Below are 19,656 nucleotides of genomic sequence, written 5' to 3' on the forward strand. Positions count from 1 at the left end.
ACATGGTCTACATACATGACATCACTTCCCCCCAAGTCTTTAATGCAAATTGACTCGTACATTGACGGTGATCTGGGCTTTGCTCTTCCTGGTTGACCATTGGAGGGTCGTTTCTAGCTTGGGTGGGTTGGTAGTGAGATTTGTTGCCAGTGGAGGTCCCCGTGGTTTCTGGTTGTGAATCCATGACTACTCCATTCTCCCCACCCCACCGCCCCACACACACAGATCATGCTGATGGCCCATTACATGTAAGTTGCATTCAAGTTCATCACATGGGTTTTACATTTACAGCTTGGTACATTTGTTGGGTTTCTTTTTGTGTGGTACATTTACATGATCAGTACAGGTATATCAGTACAGGTACACAAGGACAGTCTAGTTCCAGCACGGCCGGATAAGATCCGGGTCGTCTGGTGGTGGAGTAGCGCCCCATGCTAGTGAGTCTGTGGGCGAGGTGAGCTCATTTTGCTCGAGTTGCCGGAGCTCAGGGCTCTTGCCGTTACTCCTAGTGTCGGGTAGGCCCAAAGACACTTTGTCTGTGACCTCCCTGTCCTTTTCGTTTGCACAGTTGCTGCTGCTCCCTGGGAAGCGGTCTGAGCGAGTGAGCGTTTTGTCTAAGCGACGGTGGGACTGCCTCGTCTTGTCTAGTAGTTCACAGGGGACTGCTGACTTGCTTTCCTTGAGGGCACCGTTGTGAGCACTCTCTAGTTTGGGATCCTGGCTGGTCCAGGTCCTGTTCGGAGGAGCAGTTGCAGGTGACCCTTCGCTCTTGAGCATTGCCAGTGGGTTTGTGGGCTGCGCTTTTTCCACCCAGGTGGTGGGCGACAGTAGCCAACTGCGAACATAGGTGCAATTTATTGTTTCTGGCCCGTGGCGGTTCATGCCATCGGGTGCCTGCAATGTTAAACTGATCTGAGGCAGGGTATCGCTACCGGTGGCTCTGCTTTTCGGCGGTCGTTTACTCTGCGATTCTCTACTTCTGTCAGCTGTTGGGACACTTTATGATACATCGTTCTGGTCCCAGGGACGCAGGCTACAGCATTGGGTTGCTCGCTGGACCTGTATACGACCGTTAGGTGTTTGCCCGCTACATTGGCAGATTGCAATTTGCACCTGACATCGCTCAACAACATTTTGCTCGTGAAAGCTGGACTTTTACGTTGGTTACTAATTTCAAGCAGTTCATTCAAAAATGGCGGGTTGTTGGCCTGCTTTAAAATGGCCTTGCTTAGTTTACCCCAATCGTTTTCCTTGCGTGGAACCACGTGTCGTTCCTCCAAGGCTGGGAACTCAACATCCAGGGGTATTCAACATTCAGGAAGGATAGATAGAAAGGAAAAGGAGGTGGAGTAGCGATGCTGGTTAAAGAGGAAATTAACGCAATAGTAAGGAAGGACATTAGCTTGAAGGATGTGGAATCTGTATGGGTGGAGCTGCGGAAAATCAAAGGGCAGAAAATGCTAGTGGGAGTTGTGTACAGACCACCAAACAGTAGTAGTGAGGTTGGGGACAGCATCAAACAAGAAATTAGGGATGCGTTCAATAAAGGTACAGCAGTTATCATGGACGACTTTAATCTACATATAGATTGGGCTAACCAAACTGGTAGCAATACGGTGGAGGAAGATTTCCTGGAGTGTATTAGGAATGGTTTTCTCGACCAATATGTCGAGGAACCAACTCGAGGGCTGGCCATCCTAGACTGGGTGATGTGTGATGAGAAGGGACTAATTAGCAATCTTGTTGCGCGAGGCCCCTTGGGGAAGAGTCACCATAATATCGTAGAATTCTTTATTAAGATGGAGAGTGACACAGTTAATTCAGAAACTAGGGTCCTGAACTTAAGGAAAGGTAACTTTGATGGTATGAGACGTGGATTGGCTAGAATTGACTAGCAAATAATACTTAAAGGGTTGACGGTGGATAGGCAATGGCAAACATTTAAAGATCACATGGATGAACTTCAACAATTGTACATCCCTGTCTGGAGTAAAAATAAAACGGGGAAGGTGGCTCAACCATGGCTAACAAGGGAAATTAAGGATAGTGTTAAATCCAAGGAAGAGGCATATAAATTGGCCAAAAAAAGCAGCAAACCTGAGGACTGGAAGAAATTTAGAATTCAGCAGAGGAGGACAAAGGGTTTACTTAGGAGGGGGAAAATAGAGTATGAGAGGAAGCTTGCAGGGAACATAAAAACTGACTGCAAAAGCTTCTGTAGATATGTGAAGAGAAAAAGATTAGTGAAGACAAACGTAGGTCCCTTGCAGTCAGAATCAGCTGAATTTATAATGGGGAACAAAATGGCAGACCAGTTGAACAAATACTTTGGTTCTGTCTTCACGAAGGAAGGAATTGAGTGTAATAACTCCAAGTTTGCAGATGACACTAAACTAGGTGGCGGTGTGAACTGTGAGGAGGATGCTACGAGGCTGCAGGGTGATTTGCACAGTTTAGGTGAGTGGGCAAATGCATGGCAGATGCAGTATAATGTCGATAAATGTGAGGTTATCCGGTTTGGGGGCAAAAACACAAAGGCAGAATATTATCTGAATGGCGGCAGATGAGGAAAAGGGGAGGTGCAACGAGACCTGGGTGTCATGGTACATTAGTCACTGAAAGTTGGCATTCAGATACAGCAGGCAGTGAAGAAGGCAAATGGTATGTTGGACTTCATAGCTAGGAGATTTGGGTATAGGAGCAGGGAGTTCGTACTGCAGTTGTACAGGGCCTTGGTGAGGCCTCACCTGGAATATTGTGTTCAGTTTTGGTCTCCTAATCTGAGGAAGGACGTTCTTGTTATAGAGGGAGAGCAGCGAAGGTTCACTAGATTGATTCCCGGGATGGGAGGACTGACATTAAGGAGGATGGGAGAGACTGGATCGACTGGACCTGTATTCACTGGAGTTTCGAAGGATGCGAGGGGATCTCATAGGAACATATTAAATTCTGAAGGGACTGGACAGGTTAGATGTAGGAAGAATGTTCCCGATGTTGGGGAAGTCCAGAACCAGAGGACACAGTCTAAGGACAAGTGGTAAGCCATTTAGGACTGAGATTAGGAGAAACTTCTTCACTCAGAGAGTTGTTAACCTGTGGAATTCCCTACCTCAGAGAGTTGTTGATGCCAGTTGATTGGATATATTCAAGAGGGAGTTAGATATGGCCCTTACGGCAAAAGGGTTCAAGAGAGAAAGCAGGAAAGGGGTACTGAGGTGAATGATCAACCATGATCTTATTGATCCAAATGACCTACTCCTGCACCTATTTTCTATGTTTCTATATTTATCAATGAAGAATCAAGAACAGCAAATTATTTCTAATCTAATTTCACCCCAAGACTGAGACACTGACCATCGAGTGTCCCCACCATTTACACTCAGTGTTCACCCGGGGACTGAGATACCCCATGGTATCTCCCACTGACCATCCAGTGTCCCCACCATCGACACTCAGTGTTCACCCGGGGACTGAGATACCCCATGGTATCTCCCACTGACCATCCAGTGTCCCCACCATCGACACTCAGTGTTCACCCGGGGACTGAGATACCCCATGGTATCTCCCACTGACCATCAAGTGTCCCACCATCTACACTCAGTGTTCACCCGGGGACTGAGATACCCCATGGTATCTCCCACTGACCATCGAGTGTCCCCATCATCTACACTCAGTGTTCACCCGGGGACTGAGATACCCCATGGTATCTCTCACTGACCATCGAGTGTCACTCACCATCGACACTCAGTGTTCACCTGGGGACTGAGATACCCCATGAGAAGTAACGGCAGGGATAGTGGATGCATTGGTTGTAATTTACCAAAATTCCCTGGATTCTAGGGAGGTCCCGGAAGATTGGAAAACTGCAAATGTAACGCCCCTATTTAAAAAAGGAGGCAGACAAAAAGCAGGAAACTATAGACCAGTTAGCCTAACATCTGTGGTTGGGAAAATGTTGGAGTCCATTATTAAAGAAGCAGTAGCAGGACATTTGGAAAAGCAAAATTCAGTCAGGCAGAGTCAGAATGGATTTATGCAGGGGAAGTCATGTTTGACAAATTTGCTGGAATTCTTTGAAGATGTTACGAGCAGGGTGGATAAGGGGGAACCAGTGGATGTGGCGTATTTGGATTTCCAGACAAGGTGCTACATAAAATGTTACTGTACAAGATAAAATTTCACGGGACTGCGGGTAATATATTAACATGGATAGAGGATTGGCTAACTAACAGAAAACAGAGTCGGGATAAACGGTTCATTCTCAGGTTGGCAATCAGTAACTAGTGTAGTGCCGCAGGGATCAGTGCTGGGACCCCAACTATTTACAATCTATATTAACGACTTGGATGAGGGGACCGAGTATAATGTAGCCAAGTTTGCTGATGATACAAAGCTGGAAGGAAAAGAAATGTATGAGGAGGACACAAAAAACCTGCAAAAAGCCATAGACAGGCTAAGTTAGTTGGCAAAAAATTAGCAGATGGAGTATAATGTTGGAAAGTGTGAGGTCATGCACTTTGGCAGAAAAAATGGAAGCGCAAATTATTATTTAAATGTAGAAACATTGCAAAGTGCTGCAGTACAGCGGGACCTGGGGGTATTTGTGCATGAAACACAAAAGGATAGTATGCAGGTACAGCAAGTGATCAGGAAGGCCAATGGAATCTTGGCCTTTATTGCAAAGGGGATGGAGTATAAAAGCAGGGAAGTCTTGCTGCAGTTATACAGGGTATTGGTGAGGCCACAATGGAATACTGAATGCAGTTTTGGTTTCCATATTTAAGAAAAGATATACTTGCTTTGGAGGCAGTTCAGAGAAGGTTCACGAGGTTGATTCCGGAGATGAGGGGGTTGACTTATGAGGAAAGGTTGAGTAGGTTGGGCCTCTACTCATTGGAATTCAGAAGAATGAGAGGTGATCTTATCGAAACGTATAAAATTATGAGGGGGCTTGATTAGTTGGATGCAGAGAGGATGTTTCCACTGATAGGGGAGACTAGAACTAGGGGGCATGATCTTAGAATAAGGGGCCGCCCATTTAAAACCGAGATGAGGAAGAATTTATTTTCTCAAAGGGTTGTAAATCTGTGGAATTCACTGCCTCAGAGAGCTGTTGAAGCTGGGACATTGAATACATTTAAGACAGAGATAGACAGATTCTTAACCGATAAGGAAATAAGGGGTTATGGGGAGCAGGCAGGGAAGTGGACCTGAGTCCATGATCGGATGAGCCATGATCGTATTAAATACCAGAGCAGGCTCGAGGGGCCGTATGGCCAACTCCTGCTCCTATTCCTTATGTTGTTATATTCTTGTGATATCTGTCACTGACCATCGAGTGTCCCCACCATCTGCACTCAGTGTTCACCTGCGGACTGAGATACCCAATGAGGTCTGGCTGTGAGCAGTGAGTTGGAGGGGAGACTGAGCTGGGAGACAGTTGGAAACCTGGTTTAGAGAAGGAGGAACGGATCCAGCTTTAATTTGGGGGATTTTCTACCAGGGCGGAGAGTGAGACTGAGGTTATTGGTGCTTCAGGGGGTACAAGCCACTGAGGCAAGTGGGATGAGGAGACTGAGGTGAGTGGGTTGAGGAGACTGAGGTGAGTGGGATGAGGAGACTGAGGGGAGTGGGATGAGAGGCGCGGGATGAGGAGACTGAGGGCAGTGCGATGAAGGGAGTGGGATGAGGAGACTGAGCGCAGTGAGATGAGACTGAGGGGAGTGGGATGAGGAGACTGAGGGGAGTGGGATGGGGAGATGGAGGGGAATAGGATGAGAAGACTGAGGGTTGGGGGATGCAGGGACTGACAGGAGTGGGAAAAAGTGATTTAATGTTGTGGGATTGGAAGATTCTGGGTTATATGAAGACTGGTGTTATGACATTCTCTGGACTCTAGTACCAGCCTGATTATCTGTTCGGGTTCTCCACTCTGCACTCTCCCACGTCTCTCTTCCTTTATTACAGACCCAGAGACATCCCCAACTCAGGGGCCCAAGGATCAATCGACCCGTGAAACCACTGACCGTCCATCCACTATCCCAGTGGGGTCTACAGCCTCAGGTATCTGCCTTGTGGGGTCCATTCTACACAGGCTGTTCACCCAATGTAACTACAGAAATCCTCAATCCCAGAGATTCATCCATCTGTTACTGAGGGGAGTGGGGCGAGGAGACTGAGAGGCGAGGGATTGTAATATTCTGGTTATATTAAGACTGGTATCTGACATTCTCCGGATCTAGCATCAGCCTGATGGCCTGTTCTGTCATTCTCCACGCTCCCATGTCTCTCTTCCTTTATTACAGACCCAGAGACATCCCCAACTCAGGGGCCCGAGGAACAATCGACCCGTGAAACCACTGACCATCCATCCACTATCCCAGAGGGGTCTTCAACCTCAGGTATCTGCCTTGTGGGGTCCATTCTAAATGTTCCTTTCTCCCAGTGTAACTACAGAAATATTCAGTCCCTCAGATTAATTCCGGCCTCTTACTGAGGAGAGTGAGATCCAGTGACTGAGGGGAGTGGGATGGGATGATTAATGGTTATATAAAAAGGAAAAGAGTGGCTAAAGTAAATGTTGATCCCTTAGAGGACGAGACCGGGGAATTAGTAATGGGGAACATGGAGATGGCAGAAACTCTGAACAAATATTTTGTATCAGTCCACGGTAGAGGACACTAACAATATTGAAACAGTGGATAGTCAAGGAGCTATGGGGGGGAGGAACTTAACACAATCACAATCACTAAGGTGGTGCGACTCAGTAAGATAATGGGACTAAAGGCAGATAAATCCCCCGGACCTGATGGCTTGTATCCTGGGATCTTAAGAGAAGTAGCAGCAGCGATTGTGGATGCATTGGTTGTAATTTACCAAAATTCCCTGGATTCTGGGGAGGCCCCTTAAGATTGGAAAACTGCAAATGTAACAACCCTATTTAAAAAAGGAGACAGACAAAAAGCAGGAAACGATAAACCAGTTAGCCTAACATCTGTGGTTGGGAAAATGTTGGAGTCCATTATTAAAGAAGCAGTAGCAGGATATTTGGAAAAGCAAAATTCGGTCAGGCAGAGTCAGCATGGACTTACGAAGGGAAAGTCATGTTTGACAAATTTGCTGGAGTTCTTTGAGGATGTAATGAACAGCGTGGATAAAGGGGAACCAGTGGATGTGGTGTATTTGGACTTTCAGAAGGCATTTGACAAGGTGCCACATAAAAGGTTACTGCACAAGATAAAAGTTCACTGGTTTGGGGGTTATATATTAGCATGGATAGAGGATTGGCTAACTAACAGAGAACAGAGAGTCAGGATAAATGGTTGGTTCTCGGGTTGGCAATCAGTAACTAGTGGGGTGCCGCAGGGATCAGTGCTGGGACCCCAGCTATTTACAATCTATCTTAACGGCTTGGAAGAAGGGACTGAGTGTAACGCAGCCAAGTTTTCTCACGATGCAAAGATGGGAGGAAAAGCAATGTGTGAGGAGGACACAAAAACCTGCAAAAGGCCATAGACAGCGAAGTTAGTTGGCAAAAAATTAGCAGATGGAGTATAATGTTGGAAAGTGTGAGGTCATGCACTTTGTCAGAAAAAATGGAAGAGCAAATTATTATTTAAATGGAGAAAGATTGCAAAGTGCTGCAGTACAACGGGACCTTGGGGGAACTTGTGCATGGAACACAAAAGGATTGAATGCAGGTACAGCATGTGATCAGGAAGGCCAATGGAATCTTGGCCTTTATTGCAAAGGGAATGGAGTACAAAAGCAGGGAAGTCTTGCTACAGTTATACAGGGTATTGGTGAGGCCACACTGGAATACTGAATGCAGTTTTGGTTTCCATATTTACGAAAGGATATACTTGCTTTGGAGGCAGTTCAGAGAAGGTTCACTAGGTTGATTACGGAGATGAGGGGGTTGACTTTTGTGGAAAGGTTGAGTAGGTTGGGCCTCTACTCATTGGAATTCAGAAGAATGAGAGGTGATGTTATCGAAACATATAAGATTATGAGGGGGCTTGACAAGGTGGATGCAGAGAAGATGTATCCATTGATAGGAGAGACTAGAACTAGGGGACATGATCTTAGAATAAGGGGCCACCCATTTAAAACAGAGATGAGAAATTTATTCTCTCAGAAGGTTGTAAATCTATGGAATTCGCTGCCTTCGAGAGCTGTGGAAGTTGGGACATTGAATAAATTTAAGACAGAAATAGACAGTTTATTAAACGATAAGGGAATAAGGGGTTATGGGGAGCTGGCGGGGAAGTGGAGCTGAGTCCATGATCGGATCAGCCCATGATCTTATTAAATGGTGGAGCAGGTTCGAGGGGCCATATGGCTTACTCCTGCTCCTATTTCTTATGTTCTTATAAAGACTAATGTCCTTCAGGGAAGGAAATCTGCCGTCCTTACCGATCTGGCCTATATATGGGTCCAGACCCACAACAATGTGTTGGACACTTAATTGCCCTCTGAAATAGCCCAACGATCCACTCAGTAGTATGTAGGAAGGCGGCTCACCACCACCTTCTCCAGGGCAATCAGGGATGGGCAATAAATGTCGGCCTTGCCAGCGACGCCCACATCCCAGGACCCAATTTTAAAATGTAGTGAATAAGGGGCCTGAAAGATTCTGGGTTATATGAAGACTGGGATCTGACATTCTCCGGACTCTAGTACCAGCCTGATGAACTGTTCGGGTTCTCCACTCTGCACTCTCCCATGTCTCTCTTCCTTTATTACAGACCCAGAGACATCCCCAACTCAGGGGCCCGAGGATCAATCGACCCGTGAAACTACTGACCATCCATCCACTATCCCAGTGGGCTCTACAGCCTCAGGTATCTGCCTTGTGGGGTCCATTCTACACAGGCTGTTCACCCAATGTAACTGCTGAAATCCTCAATCCCAGAGATTCATCCATCTGTTACTGAGGGGAGTGGGGCGAGGAGACTGAGAGGCGAGGGATTGTAATATTCTGTTATATAAAGACTGGTATCTGACATTCTCCGGATCTAGCATCAGCCTGATGGCCTGTTCTGTCATTCTCCACGCTCCCATATCTCTCTTCCTTTATTACAGATACAGAGACATCCCCAACTCAGGGGCCCAAGGATCAATCGACCCGTGAAACCACTGACCGTCCATCCACTATCCCAGAGGGGTCTTCAACCTCAGGTATCTGCCTTGTGGGGTCCATTCTAAATGTTCCTTTCTCCCAGTGTAACTACAGAAATATTCAGTCCCTCAGATCAATTCCGGTCTCTTACTGAGGGGAGTGGGATGCAGTGACTGAGGGGAGTGGGATGCAGTGACTGAGGGGAGTGGGATGCAGTGACTGAGGGGAGTGGAATGGGATGATTAATGCTTATATAAAGACTAATGCCCTTCAGGGAAGGAAATCTGCCGCCCTTACCGGTCTGGCCTATGTATGGATCCATCCCACAACAATGTGTTGGAAAATTAACTGCCCCCTGAAATACCCAGCGATCCAGTCAGTCGTATGCAGGAAGGCGGCTCACCACCTTCTCCAGGGCAATTCGGGATGGGCAATAAATGCCGGCCTTGCCAGTGACACCCACATCCCAGGACCCAATTTAAAAATGCACTGACAAGGGGAATGGGTTTGGATGATTCTGGGTGAAATAAAGACTGGTATCTGACATTCACCTCAGGTTTCTGCCTTGTGGGGTCCATTTTACAGACTGTTCATCATAATAACTGCCGAAATCATCCGTCTCCCTCTCTCTCTGTATCTGTCTCTCTCTCTCTCTTACTCCTGTGTTCCCTCTCTCTGTCTTTATCTCTCACTTTCTCTCTGTGTCCCTGTCTCTATCACTATGACTCTTTCTCTCTGTGCCCCTGCCTGTATCTCTCTGTCTCTCTCTCTCTGTGCCCCTACTTGTATCTCTCTCTGTCCCTATCTCTATCACTATGTCTCTCTCTCTGTGTCCCTACCTGTATCTCTCTTTCTCTCTGTGTCCCTGCCTGTATCTCTCTCTGTCCCTCTCTCTCTCTGTGTCCCTACCTGTATCTCTCTCTGTCCCTATCTCTATCACTATGTCTCTTTCTCTCTGTGCCCCTGCCTGTATCTCTCTCTGTCCCTCTCTCTCTCTGTGCCCCTACCTGTATCTCTCTCTGTCCCTCTCTCTTTCTCTCTGTGTCCCTGTCTTTATCACCATGTCTCTTCTCTGTGCCCCTGCCTGTATCTCTCTCTCTCTCTGTCTCTCCCTCCTGTCCTCTCTCCATTCCATCAACCACTCAGAGTCCCAGTGAAATTCAGGCTGTCTATATTTGACCCTCAGATTCTGGGACTGTTTTGGCATCAGATGACCCTCTGTCCACACCTGAGGAATCTCCCACCTTTCAGGAGGATTTTGTTGAGGGTGAGAACATCTCAGGTTCTCAACAATTCAGGGAAATTAAATCCCTCTCTCTGTCTTAGTCAGGCGCAAATATATCGGGCCCGAGTCTCCCAAAGCAGGGGTGCCATCAGTCTGTGCACCAAGAGCCATCACTGTCGGTCACTAGCTTTGCCCGGTCGGTGCTGTCACAACACAAGTTACTGTCTCTTGTATTCGCTGTGTACAATCATTGGGGCAAACACGGAAATATATAATGTGTGCTTCACTAATCTTCTCTCGGCTTCCATCTCCACTCCTCCTCATTCTCACTGATGTAATCTCTCTGTTTATCTCCCTTTCTTTCTGTTTGTCTCTCTATATTTTTCTGATTCTCTCACTCTCTATTTCTCTCCATGGCTTTGTCTCTCTCGCTCTCTCCGTCTTTCCATTTCTCTTTGTCTCTCTATCTCTGCCTCCCTCTCTATCTCTCTCCAAGACTCTCTATCTCTGTGCCTATCTCTCTCTCTGCCTCTCGCTCTGCCTCTCGTCTCTATCTCTATTTTTCTCTCTGACTCTCTATCTGTCTCGCTCTCCCTCTGTCTATGATGTGATTGGGATTACGGAGATGTGGCTCCAGGATGAACAGGGCTGGGAACTCAACATCCAGGGGTATTCAACATTCAGGAAAGATAGAATAAAAGGAAAAGCAGGTGGGGTAGCATTGCTGGTTAAAGAGCAAATTAAGGCAATAGTTCGGAAGGACATTAGCTTGTATGATGTGGAATCTATATGGGTAGAGCTGCAGAATACCAAAGAGCAAAAAATGTTAGTGGGAGTTGTGTACAGACCTCCAAACAGTAGTAGTGATGTTGGGGAGGGCATCAAACATGAAATTAGGGGTGCGTGCAATAAAGGTGCAGCAGTTATAATGGGTGACTTTAATATGCACATAGATTGGGTTAACCAAACTGGAAGCAATACGGTGGAGGAGGATTTCCTGGAGTGCATAAGGGATGGTTTTTTAGATCAATATGTCGAGGAACCAACTAGGGGGGAGGCCATCTTAGACTGGGTGTTGTGTAATGAGAGAGGATTAATTAGCAATCTCGTTGTGAGAGGCCCCTTGGGGATGAGTGACCATAATATGGTGGAATTCTGCATTAGGATGGAGAATGAAACAGTTAATTCAGAGACCATGGTCCAGAACTTAAAGAAGGGTAACTTTGAAGGTATGAGGCGTGAATTGGCTAGGATAGATTGGCGAATGATACTGAAGGGGTTGACTGTGGATGGGCAATGGCAGACATTTAGAGACCGCATGGATGAACTACAACAATTGTACATTCCTGTCTGGCGTAAAAATAAAAAAGGGAAGGTGGCTCAACCGTGGCTATCAAGGGAAATCAGGGATAGCATTAAAGCCAAGGAAGTGGCATACAAATTGGCCAGAAATAGCAGCGAACCCGGGGACTGGGAGAAATTTAGAACTCAGCAGAGGAGGACAAAGGGTTTGATTAGGGCAGGGAAAATGGAGTACGAGAAGAAGCTTGCAGGGAACATTAAGACGGATTGCAAATGTTTCTATAGATATGTAAAGAGAAAAAGGTTAGTAAAGACAAATGTAGGTCCCCTGCAGTCAGAATCAGGGGAAGTCATAACGGGGAACAAAGAAATGGCGGACCAATTGAACAAGTACTTTGGTTCGGTATTCACTGAGAAGGACACAAACAACCTTCCGGATATAAAAGGGGTCAGAGGGTCTCGTAAGGAGGAGGAACTGAGGGAAATCCTTATTAGTCGGGAAACTGTGTTGGGGAAATTGATGGGATTGAAGGCCGATAAATCCCCAGGGCCTGATGGACTGCATCCCAGAGTACATAAGGAGGTGGCCTTGGAAATAGTGGATGCATTGACAGTCATTTTCCAACATTCCATTGACTCTGGATCAGTTCCTATGGAGTGGAGGGTAGCCAATGTAACCCCACTTTTTAAAAAAGGAGGGAGAGAGAAAACAGGGAATTATAGACCGGTCAGCCTGACATCGGTAGTGGTAAAATGATGGAATCAATTATTAAGGATGTCATAGCAGTGCATTTGGAAAGAGGTAATATGATAGGTCCAAGTCAGCATGGATTTGTGAAAGGGAAATCATGCTTGACAAATCTTCTGGAATTTTTTGAGGATGTTTCCAGTCGAGTGGACAAGGGAGAACCAGTTGATGTGGTATATTTGGAATTTCAGAAGGCTTTCGACAAGGTCCCACACAAAAGATTAATGTGCAAAGTTAAAGCACATGGGATTGGGGGTAGGGTGCTGACATGGATTGAGAACTGGTTGGCAGACAGGAAGCAAAGAGTCGGAGTAAATGGGGACTTTTCAGAATGGCAGGCAGTGACTAGTGGGGTACCGCAAGGTTCTGTGCTGGGGCCCCAGCTGTTTACACTGTACATTAATGATTTAGATGAGGGGATTAAATGTAGTATCTCCAAATTTGCGGATGACACTAAGTTGGGTGGCAGTGTGAGCTGCGAGGAGGATGCTATGAGGCTGCAGAGCGACTTGGATAGGTTAGGTGAGTGGGCAAATGCATGGCAGATGAAGTATAATGTGGATAAATGTGAGGTTATCCACTTTGGTGGTAAAAACAGAGAGACAGACTATTATCTGAATGGTGACAGATTAGGAAAAGGGGAGGTGCAAAGAGACCTGGGTGTCATGGTACATCAGTCATTGAAGGTTGGCATGCAGGTACAGCAGGCGGTTAAGAAAGCAAATGGCATGTTGGCCTTCATAGCGAGGGGATTTGAGTACAGGGGCAGGGAGGTGTTGCTACAATTGTACAGGGCCTTGGTGAGGCCACACCTGGAGTATTGTGTACAGTTTTGGTCTCCTAACCTGAGGAAGGACATTCTTGCTATTGAGGGAGTGCAACGAAGGTTCACCAGACTGATTCCCGGGATGGCGGGACTGACCTATCAAGAAAGACTGGATCAACTGGGCTTGTATTCACTGGAGTTCAGAAGAATGAGAGGGGACCTCAGAGAAACGTTTAAAATTCTGATGGGGTTAGACAGGTTAGATGCAGGAAGAATGTTCCCAATGTTGGGGAAGTCCAGAACCAGGGGACACAGTCTAAGGATAAGGGGGAAGCAATTTAGGACCGAGATGAGGAGGAATTTCTTCACCCAGAGTGTGGAATTCTCTACCACAGAAAGTTGTTGAGGCCAATTCACTAAATATATTCAAAAAGGAGTTAGATGAAGTCCTTACTACTAGGGGAATCAAGGGGTATGGTGAGAAAGCAGGAATGGGGTACTGAAGTTGCATGTTCAGCCATGAACTCATTGAATGGCGGTGCAGGCTAGAAGGGCCGAATGGCCTACTCCTGCACCTATTTTCTATGTTTCTATGTCTCTCTAACTTTCTCTCCATCTTTCTCTCTCACTGAGAGATGGGGCAAATGTGAGAGAGCTCAGTCATTGAGTATGTCCAAGACAGAGGTGGATAGTTTCGGGGAACGAAGGGATATGGGGACAGTGCGGGAAGGTGGAGTTGAGGTGGATGATCTGCCAAGATCCTGCTGAATGGCGGAGCAGGCTCGAGGGGCTGAATGGCCGACTCCTGCTCCTATTTCTGATGTTCTTGAGAACGTCACAAAGGGAGAATAGAAATCATATCGGGACAGGGGACAGGAGGAGACAAAAGGGGGCGAGAGAAAGGAAGGTCGAGAATGCAAACACAGAGAGAGTAGAATGGAGGCAAGAGGGGCTGAGATAAAAAGTGAATAAAAGGGAGGGGAAGGAGAGAGTGAATGCAAAAACAGAGGCAGGAGAGCATGAAATAGAGGGGAGCAAGAATTCTAACTCCGTCCCTTTGACCTGTGCTGAACTCTCGCTCTAGGCTTTTGAAGTTGTGACTGTTGTTTTTAGATCCCAAGGAGCGGTGGATTAATGTGCAGCTTACTTCGACGACCAAGCTCCATCCTGAAACGAAGAAGAAGATCATTGCGGAGAGGGTGAGAGACAGCACGGCACTGAGGGCAAACACAGGGCCACACCACACCACATCCTCCCTCTCGCCGTCTGAATTCACCAGCTCCACTTCCCCCTCTGGGTATCGTCCTGTCCCCCGCAACACCCCATTCATGGAGCTGTGGTCACGGGCAGCTCGAGAAGCTGAATGGCCTCCTTCTGTTCCTGTGCAACAGGCTCCAGGGGCTGAATGGCCTCCTCCTGTCCCTGTGTAACAGGCTCGAGGGGCTGAATGGCCTCCTCCTGTTCCTGTGTAACAGGCTCCAGGGGCTGAATGGCCTCCTCCTGTTCCTATGTAACAGGCTCCAGGGGCTGAATGGGCCTCCTCCTGTTCCTGTGTAACAGGCTCCAGGGGCTGAATGGCCTCCTCCTGTTCCTATGTAACAGGCTCCAGGGGCTGAATGGGCCTCCTCCTGTTCCTATGTAACAGGCTCCAGGGGCTGAATGGGCCTGCTCCTGTTCCTATGTAACAGTTTCCAGGGGTTGAATGGCCTCCTCCTGTTCCTGTGTAACAGGCTCCAGGGGCTGAATGGGCCTCCTCCTGTTCCTGTGTAACAGGCTCCAGGGGCTGAATGGGCCTCCTCCTGTTCCTGTGTAACAGGCTCGAGGGGTTGAATGGCCTCCACCTGTTCCTATGTAACAGGCTCCAGGGGCTGAATGGGCCTCCTCCTGTTCCTGTGTAACAGGCTCCAGGGGCTGAATGGGCCTCCTCCTGTTCCTGTGTAACAGACTCCAGGGGCTGAATGGGCCTCCTCCTGTTCCTGTGTAACAGGCTCCAGAGGCTGAATGGGCCTCCTCCTGTTCCTGTGTAACAGGCTCCAGGGGCTGAATGGCCTCCTCCTGTTCCTGTGTAACAGGCTCCAGGGGCTGAATGGCCTCCTCCTGTTCCTGTGTAACAGGCTCCAGGGGCTGAATGGGCCTTCTCCTGCTCCTGTGTAACAGGCTCCAGGGGCTGAATGGGCCTTCTCCTGCTCCTGTGTAACAGGCTCCAGGGGCTGAATGGCCTCCTCCTGCTCCTGTGTAACAGGCTCCAGGGGCTGAATGGGCCTCCTCCTGTTCCTGTGTAACAGGCTCCAGGGGCTGAATGGCCTCCTCCTGTTCCTTTGTAACAGGCTCCAGGGGCTGAATGACTTAATGATGTTAGGATCACTTCTCTTTGTTGCTTTGTCATTCTTTTATCTCTCTCTCTCTCTCTGTCACGGTCTCTATCTCTATCGCTATCGTTCTCTGTCTCTCTCTCTCTTTCTCCATCTCTCTCTTTCACTCTCTCTCCCCCTCCATGTCTCTTTCTCTGTTTCTCTCCCATTCTATCTCTCACTGTCAGTCTCTCTCTTTCTGTTTCTCAGCCACAATCTCTTTCTCTCTCTCTCGCCCTCTGTCTATCTCTCTCTGCCACTGCCTCACGTCTTTCTCTCACACACTGTCTCTCGCTAACTGTCCCTTTATCACTTTCTCCCCTCTCTCAGTGTCACTGTTCCTCTTTCTCTCTGTCGCTCTCTCTCTCAAACACTGTCTCATTCTGTGTCTCTCTATCACTCTCTGCCACTGTCTGTCTCTCTATTCCCCTCTTTCGCTCTCTGTCACTGTTTATCTATATCTCTCCCTCTCTCTCTCTCTCACTGTCACGCTCTATCCTCCTCTCTATCTCTCTCACTCTATCCCCCTCTTTCTCTGTCACTGTTTATCTCTCTGTCACTCTCTCCCTCTTTCTCTCTCACTTTCACTCTCTCTCTGTCTCTCGCTATCACTATCACTGTTGCTCTCTCTATCCCGCTCTCTCCCCCTACACTCATCCTTTCTCCTCTCTCTCTATCCCCCCCCTCTCCCCCTACACGCACCCTTTCTCCTGTCTCTCTCTCTCTAGCCCTCTCTCTCCCCCTACACTCACCTTTTCTCCTGTCTCTCTCTCTCTCTCTCTATCCCCCTCTCTCCCCCTACACTCACCCTTTCTCCTGTCGCTCTCTCTATCTCCCATCTCCCCCTGCACTCACCCTTTCTCCTGTCTCTCTCTATCCCCCTCTCTCCCCCGACACTCACTCTTTCTCCTGTTATAAAAACATAGAAAATAGGTGCAGGAGTAGGCCATTCGGCCCTTCGAGCCTGCACCGCCATTCAATGAGTTCATGGCTGAACATGCAACTTCAGAACCCCATTCCTGCTTTCTCGCCATACCCCTTGATCCCCCTAGTAGTAAGGACCACATCTAACTCCTTTTGAATATATTTAGTGAATTGGCCTCAACAACTTCCTGTGGTGGAGAATTCCACAGGTTCACCACTCTCTGGGTGAAGAAGTTTCTCCTCATCTCGGTCCTAAATGGCTTACCCCTTATCCTTAGACTGTGACCCCTGGTTCTGGACTTCCCCAACATTGGGAACATTCTTCCTGCATCTAACCTGTCTAAACCCGTCAGAATTTTAAACGTTTCTATGAGATCCCCTCTCATTCTTCTGAACTCCAGTGAATACAAGCCCAGTTGATCCAGTCTTTCTTGATAGGTCAGTCCCGCCATCCCGGGAATCAGTCTGGTGAACCTTCGCTGCACTCCCTCAATAGCAAGAATGTCCTTCCTCAGGTTAGAAGACCAAAACTGTACACAATACTCCAGGTGTGGCCTCACCAAGGCCCTGTACAACTGTAGTAACACCTCCCTGCCCCTGTACTCAAATCCCCTCGCTATGAAGGCCAACATGCCATTTGCTTTCTTAACCGCCTGCTGTACCTGCATGCCAACCTTCAATGACTGATGTACCATGACACCCAGGTCTCATTGCACCTCCCCTTTTCTTAATCTGTCACCATTCAGATAATAGTCTGTCTCTCTGTTTTTACCATCAAAGTGGATAACCTCACATTTATTCACATTATACTTCATCTGCCATGCATTTGCCCACTCAGCTAACCTATCCAAGTCACTCTGCAGCCTCATAGCATCCTCCTCGCAGCTCACACTGCCACCCAACTTAGTGTCATCCACAAATTTGGAGATACTACATTTAATCCCCTCGTCGAAATCATTAATGTACAATGTAAACAGCTGGGGCCCCAGCACAGAACCTTGCGGTACCCCACTAGTCACTGCCTGCCATTCTGAAAAGTACCCATTTACTCCTACTCTTTGCTTCCTGTCGGACAACCAGTTCTCAATCCACATCAGCACACTACCCCCAATCCCATGTGCTTTAACTTTGCACATTAATCTCTTGTGTGGGACCTTGTCGAAAGTCTTCTAAAAGTCCAAATACACCACATCAGCTGGTTTTCCCTTGTCCACTCGACTGGAAACATCCTCAAAAAATTCCAAAAGATTTGTCAAGCATGATTTCCCTTTCACAAATCCATGCTGACTTGGACCTATCATGTCACCTCTTTCCAAATGCGCTGCTATGACATCCTTAATAATTGATTCCACATTTTACCCACTACCGATGTCAGGCTGACCGGTCTATAATTTGTTTTCTCTCTCCCTCCTTTTTTAAAAAGTGGGGTTACATTGGCTACCCTCCACTCCATAGGGACTGATCCAGAGTCAATGGAATGTTGGAAAATGACTGTCAATGCATCCGCTATTTCCAAGGCCACCTCCTTAAGTACTCTGGGATGCAGACCATCAAGCCCTGGGGATTTATCGCCCTTCAATCCCATCAATTTCCCCAACACAATTTCCCGACTAATAAGGATTTCCCTCAGTTCCTCCTTCTTACGAGACCCTCTGACCCTTTTTATATCCGGAATGTTGTTTGCGTCCTCCTTAGTGAATACCGAACCAAAGTACTTGTTCAATTGGTCTGCCATTTCTTTGTTCCCCGTTATGACTTCCCCTGATTCTGACTGCAGGGGACCTACGTTTGTCTTTACTAACCTTTTTCTCTTCACATATCTATAGATGCTTTTGCAGTCCGTCTTAATGTCCCCTGCAAGCTTCCTCTCGTACTCTATTTTTCCTGCCCGAATCAAATCCTTTGTCCTCCTCTGCTGAGTTCTAAATTTCTCCCTGTCCCTGGGTTCGCTGCTATTTCTGGCCAATTTGTATGCCACTTCCTTGGCTTTAATACTATCCCTGATTTTCCTTGATAGCCACGGTTGAGCCACCTTCCCTTTTTTATTTTTACACCAGACAGGGATGTACAATCGTTGTAGTTCATCCATGCGGTCTCTAAATGTCTGCCATTGCCCATCCACTGTCAACCCCTTAAGTATCATTCGCCAATCGATCCTAGCCAATTCACGCCTCACATCTTCAAAGTTACCCTTCTTTAAGTTCTGGACCATGGTCTCTGAATTAACTGTTTCATTCTCCATCCTAATGTAGAATTCCACCATATTATGGTCACTCTTCCCCAAAGGGCCTCGCACAACGAGATTGCTAATTAATCCTCTCTCATTACACAACACCCAGTCTAAGATGGCCTCCCCCCGAGTTGGTTCCTCGACATATTGGTCTAGAAAACTATCCCTTATGCACTCCAGGAAATCCTCCTCCACCGTATTGCTTCCAGTTTGGTTAGCCCAATCTATATGCATATTAAAGTCACGCATGATAACTGCTGCACCTTTATTGCATGCACCCCTAATTTCCTGTTTGATGCCCTCCCCAACATCACTATTGCTGTTTGGAGGTCTGTATACAACTCCCACTAACGTCTTTTGCCCTTTGGTGTTCTGCAGCTCTACCCATATAGATTCCACATCATCCAAGATAATGTCCTTCCTAACTATTGCATTAATCTCCTCTTTAACCAGCAATGCTACCCCACCTGCTTTTCCTTTTATTCTATCCTTCCTGAATGTTGAATACCCCTGGATGTTGAGTTCCCAGCCCTGATCATCCTGGAGCCACGTCTCTGTAATCCCAATCACATCATATCTGTTCACATCTATTTGCACAGTTAATTCATCCACCTTATTACGGATACTGTTGCTCTCTCGATCTCCCTCTCTCCCCTTACACTCCCCCATTCTCCTCTCTCTCTCTGTCCCCCTCTCCCCTACACCCACCCTTTCTCCTGTCCGTCTCTCTCTCTCTATCCCCCTCTCTCCCCCTGCACTCAGCCTTTCTCCTCTCTCTCTCTCTATCCCCCTCTCTCCCCCTGCACTCACCCTTTCTCCTGTCTCTCTCTCTCTCTATCCCTCTCTCTCCCCCTACACTCACCCTTTCTCCTGTCTCTCTCTCTCTATCCCTCTCTCTCCCCCTACACTCACCCTTTCTCCTGTCTCTCTCTCTATCCCCCTCTCTCCCCCTGCACTCACCCTTTCTCCTGTCTCTCTCTCTATCCCCC

At 47.4% G+C, this 19,656-nt stretch overlaps 1 protein-coding gene across 1 annotated transcript in view; it reads left to right on the top strand.

Annotated features, from left to right (window-relative positions):
• The window catches only part of LOC139273305 (uncharacterized), a 39,195-nt gene that overhangs the window by 17,743 nt on the left and 1,796 nt on the right, over positions 1–19,656 (top strand). The window contains exons 6-10 of the mRNA XM_070890093.1: positions 5,968–6,063; positions 6,306–6,401; positions 8,748–8,843; positions 9,085–9,180; positions 14,276–14,361. Coding sequence (XP_070746194.1) covers positions 5,968–6,063; positions 6,306–6,401; positions 8,748–8,843; positions 9,085–9,180; positions 14,276–14,361 — 470 coding nt within the window. The remainder of the gene's footprint in view (positions 1–5,967; positions 6,064–6,305; positions 6,402–8,747; positions 8,844–9,084; positions 9,181–14,275; positions 14,362–19,656) is intronic.

This window comes from Pristiophorus japonicus, chromosome 1, assembly GCF_044704955.1.
Source record: "Pristiophorus japonicus isolate sPriJap1 chromosome 1, sPriJap1.hap1, whole genome shotgun sequence".
Classification (NCBI taxonomy): domain Eukaryota; kingdom Metazoa; phylum Chordata; class Chondrichthyes; family Pristiophoridae; genus Pristiophorus; species Pristiophorus japonicus.